Source organism: Otolemur garnettii, unplaced genomic scaffold (genome assembly GCF_000181295.1).
Source record: "Otolemur garnettii isolate 467f Iridium unplaced genomic scaffold, OtoGar3 scaffold00023, whole genome shotgun sequence".
In the NCBI taxonomy this organism is placed as follows: Eukaryota; Metazoa; Chordata; class Mammalia; order Primates; family Galagidae; genus Otolemur; species Otolemur garnettii.
In genome coordinates, this window is record NW_003852418.1 from 6,803,616 (window position 1) to 6,808,509 (window position 4,894).

General features: G+C 44.8%; 1 protein-coding gene across 4 annotated transcripts in view; it reads left to right on the forward strand.

The window, feature by feature from the left end:
- TTPAL (alpha tocopherol transfer protein like) overlaps positions 1-4,230 on the forward strand; it is a 35,309-nt gene extending 31,079 nt beyond the window's left edge. For all 4 annotated transcript variants that reach the window (XM_023512040.1, XM_023512038.1, XM_023512039.1 and 1 more), the window contains exons 4-5: positions 406-516; positions 2,025-4,230. In XM_023512040.1, the coding sequence (XP_023367808.1) occupies positions 406-516; positions 2,025-2,303 (390 nt within the window). In that variant the 3' untranslated portion in view covers positions 2,304-4,230. The remainder of the gene's footprint in view (positions 1-405; positions 517-2,024) is intronic.
- The last annotated feature ends 664 nt before the right edge of the window (positions 4,231-4,894 follow it).

Sequence of the window (4,894 nt, forward strand, 5' to 3'; positions counted from 1 at the left end):
AAAAAAAAAAAAAAAAAACTGAGAAACTGTGCTTCTGCCCACGTTGCTGGAGCCCCTCCTGGCCTCTGTAGACCTGGGGACATGGGGGTTGGTCTGTGTTTTGGTCCGATGCTTCACACCTCATGTGGGGCATCGAAGCACACGAGTCACTGGGACCATAAAGTTCCTTCTGCATCTGCACAGTATTTAATAATGGTTTGCTCCCCTCCTGTTGGCCTTCTTCTCTTCTAACCTGGTTTTGGGTCAGGTTGGTCTTCCAGTTGAACCTCCACTTGGGCTGTCTTTGAGGAGGCTATGAGGATCAGGTCAGACCAATGTTGGGGCTTCAAATGAAGATTTAACCGGGAAGGCAGGTGCATAAAGGTCCTCCAGATATTCTGACATCCCTTTGCCTTCCTTCCACAGGATGGTTTCCCCATTCGGATAAAAGCAGTGCATGTAGTGAATGAACCTCGAATATTTAAAGGCATTTTTGCCATCATAAAACCATTTCTGAAGGAGAAAATAGCAAACAGAGTAAGTGATCTCCCTATTGACTTCAGAGACTTTAATATTTTTTCCTCCCTTGATTTATTTGTGACATCTACACTTGATCTTAGCCAAAAGACCGAAAAGCGATTATTTGTGACATCTAATACTTAATTATTTTTGCCCAATACTTAGTTGGAAAGTACAGTGTTACAGATAAAATAAATGAACAATCTTTTTGTGAGGGAAAGATGAAATTAATAAGAATGTTCGCCAGTGGAGAGAGCAGAGCAAGGATTTTTGTCCTCTTGCCTTGGCTTCCCCAAGTGCTGGGAATATAGGCATGAGCCACTACACCTGGCCTTTAATGGTCATTTCTGAACTACAGAATCTTTGGGTTTAAAAATGCTATTTACTGGGGGTGGCACCTGTGGCTCAGTGGACACAGCGCTGGCCCCATATACCGAGGGTGGCAGGTTCAAACCCAACCCTGGCCAGACTGCAACAACAACAACAAAATAGCCAGGCATTCTGGCAGGCGCCTGTAGTCACAGCCACTTGGGAGGCTGAGGCAAGAGAATCCCCAGCTACTCAGGAGGCTGAAGCAAGAGAATCGCTTGAGCCCATGAGTTTGAGGTTGCTGTGAGCTGTGATGCCACAGCACTCTACGAAGGGCAATAGCTTGAGATCCTGTCTCAAATATTAATTAATTAATTAATTGGCTCAGTGCCTATAGCTCAACAGCTAGGGCACCAGCCACATACACCTGAGCTAATGGGTTTGAATCCAGCCCAGGCCTGCCAAACAACAATGACAACTACAACCAAAAAATAGCTGGGTGTTGTAGGTGTTGTGGCAGGTGCCTGTAGTCCTAGCTACTTGGGAGGCTAAGGCAAGAGAATCGCTTAAACCCAAGAGTTTGAGGTTACTTTGAGCTGTGATGCCACAGCACTCTACCAAGGGCGACACAATGAGACTCTGTCTCAAGAAAATAATAATAATAATAAAGGTCGGAAGGGTGGGGGGTTGGTCCATTCACCTTTCTTAGGTAGGACATCCATTGGAACGGTGGAGGTTAGTCTATTTGGGCAGGTCCACTCTACTTGGGTGGGTCCCTACATTTAACTCTGTCACCATTGTATATACAGACTTTGGCTTTTAATCTGTGAGGTGGAAGTTTATAAATATAGGAATGATCTGACATGATCTGACTTGCATTGAGAGTTTAGTTTGCAGAGGGCCAAGGAGCAGGGAGACCAGGTAGGTGGCTGCTATGGGAATCCAAGTGAGAAGTGATGGTGGCTTGGTACCATTAGGGTAGCTGCAAAGTGGTTGGATCTTGGATATACATCTCGCTGGTCCCACTAACAGGATGTGTGGTATAAGGAAAAGAGAATTAAGGATGTTCTAAGCTTTCTGGGCTGAGAAACTGGAAGAGTAGAGTTGCCATTAACCTTTCCTTTCTTCATTCAATAGACATTTATTTGAGCAGCTACCATGAAGATTTCTGCATTACTGCTTAACCTAAGGACATGTGTGTTTTCATTCCCCTTCAGTTCTTCCTCCATGGGTCTGACTTGAACTCTCTCCACACAAACCTTCCAAGAAGCATTCTCCCCAAAGAGTATGGGGGCACAGCTGGAGAGCTGGACACTGCCACCTGGAATGCAGTACTGCTGGCCTCAGAAGATGACTTTGTCAAAGAGTTCTGCCAGCCTGCTCCTGCCTGCGACAGCATCCTGGGCCAGGCGCTGCTGCCTGAGGGACTGACCTCAGATGCACAGTGTGATGACTCCATGCGAGCTGTTAAATCACAGCTGTATTCCTGTTACTAGGTAGTCCCCTGTGTCACCATCTTTAAGTCCTTTTTTCTTTGGAGAGGCACAAGGAGAACTTAAGGTGCCAAGGATTCGGTCTTGTGCCTTGTAATTAAACTGCAGCATGGAGGAACAGCCCTCGAGATTTGAAGGTTAGCCAGTCATGGGTTACTTGAATTATTCCATAGAAGACATGGAAAATGTCCCCAGTGATTTCCAAACATTTGGAATCCCAGTTTGTAACTATTAATCAGGAAGCTGAATCTGGGTTCCTTAAAAATCTGTTTTTATGTATCTTGGAAGCAGGAAAAATCAGGAACAAAGTCACTTTGGTCCCATTTTCAAGAAAACCACCTGATTGGCCAGTCAGCTGTGCTCCTATGAAACATTTGGGCTAAGCCTGCAAGGTGGCCTAATGTTGGCTTTGGGAGTTTGTCTTTTACGTAAACCCTGACCACCGACCTCTGTTACTCATTAAGAAACTTCATGTTTGAGGCCCCAGCTGCTATTACTAGGTTTGGAAAGCACCTTAACTGGACATCAGCACAGCATCAGGACATCAGCAGCACTTCCTGATCAAATTTGGAAGCCTGAGACTTCAAAGCACCTCTGGGGTTCATTGGTTGAATCTTGCAATAGAAACTTAAGTTTTTCCAAACCCAGAAAGCCTTAGCCCTGGTTCTCAATAGAATCATACAGGGTCTTAGAAGTATATGATCTTACTCAATCTAAAATACTGGATTCCAGGTGTATGTAGCTAAAAGAATTCAGCCTGGGAATCAGAGACCTGGACCACAGGCATGCAACTATGGACAAAACCTCTGTGGGCCTCAGCTTTCTTGAAAATATATAAAATGAGGTGGGTGAGATAACGTCTAGGTCCTGTCTGGCTGCTAAGGTTCTGGGATTTGGTTTAGTTACTGAACGTTAGATTTTCTGTCTGGAAAAATGACTATCTAGATACAAGTAGTTGGATTCCTGTTTTTGTATGGTACACATAGGCCTTTCCACGAAGAATGTGTCACCATTTGGCCTTGACTGCAAAGAAACTACTGTGTGTATTCCTGGAACTCACTGATACCAATATCCTTTGAGTAGTGATGGTTAAACTTTTAAAAGGTGGCTTTTGTGAGGCCAGGTGAGATGACCATGATCTTGAATGAACCTTTCCATCCCTGAGACTCTGGTAGTATATTATAAACTTGACTATAGTGGTTACATTACTTGGGATTCTGGTTTCTGGATTGCTGGGTCACTTCTGGGTGAGGCCTCCGCCCTCCTAGACCCACGTGAGTTTCTCTCTCTGGCCTGGGTGGACCAGCCGGCTGAACATCATCTCTGCATTTCGGCACTTTAGATCTTCCCAGCCAAGATTTCAGCCCTAGCCCAAGCATCAAATTAGGTGGTTCATATGATGGCTAGCACCCTGTTTCCTTTGATATTTACTCTATGTGATTATGGTGTTAAATTGTGACAAGTACTACATGTTGTACGTGTACCTTCTCCATGCATTTTTAGACTTAAGGAGGCAAGGCAGATAGCTCAACTAGCAAGACAACAGTACTCTAAAATTCAAGGCCAGTCTGTTGTTACTACGCTGTTCATCCTTATTGCACTTTTAGAAATGGAGACACTGTTGGTAGAAATTAATTTACTTACCTCATTGAGTAAGCCAATTCTAGAGAAAGCTCTTTTCACCATAGATAATAACCCTGGATCCTCTAGGGTCCTCGCTGCTGAGCAGGAAGTGCCAAAATGTGTATCCCTCACTGCCTCTAGTTCCATCTAATGATGTGACCAGCATTGCTGAGAAGTCCTAGCAGGGCAAGTGGGATGGCTAAAGTAGAGCATTTAGGACCCAAAGGTCTGGATGGGAGAACTGGTTAGAGATCCCAAGAGGGAAGAGAGAGAAAAAACAAATAATAAACAAACTAGGCAAAGAGAAGAATGAATCACTCAGATCCACCAAGTTCCTGAGGTTTAAATTCTACATTGCATTCCTGGCCAGTCATTTTTGTCTACAAGACTTAACATAAGAATGGCCAAGCTCTGGGCATTCCCTGTGGCTCAAAAGAGTAGGGCGCGGGCCCCATATGCCAGAGAGGTGGCGAGTTCAAACCTAGCCCTGGCCAAAAAAAAAAGAATGGCCAAGCTCACCTAAGGAAATATCCCAGGCTGGGTAAAGTGGCTCATGCTTCTTGTCCCAGCTGCTCCCGGAGGCTGAGGCAGGAGGATTGCTTGAACCTAGGGAAGTTGCAGTAAGCTATGATGATACCACTGCACTCAAACCCAGATGACAGTGTGAGACCAAAAAAAAAAAAAAAAAAAAAAAGAAAGAAAAGAAAAAGAAAAATACTTCGAAGACCAGAAAAACCCATTTCCCAAGCCTTTCCAGTTGGACCAGGAAGCAGCTCTTCCTTTCAGCTTCTGAACGGACTCAGAGCAGGTTTGTCTGCCTCGTGGAGCTGCTGTGTGCTTTGGTTCAGCTCCAAAGAGAGATCAAATAGTTCTGAGACCTCAGGAAGTTTGAGCCAAGCTGTGAAACCAGGACCTCCTTGGGTGAAAATTAAGACAGTCTCCCTGTGACTTCACCAGGGTGTTGGTTTGAA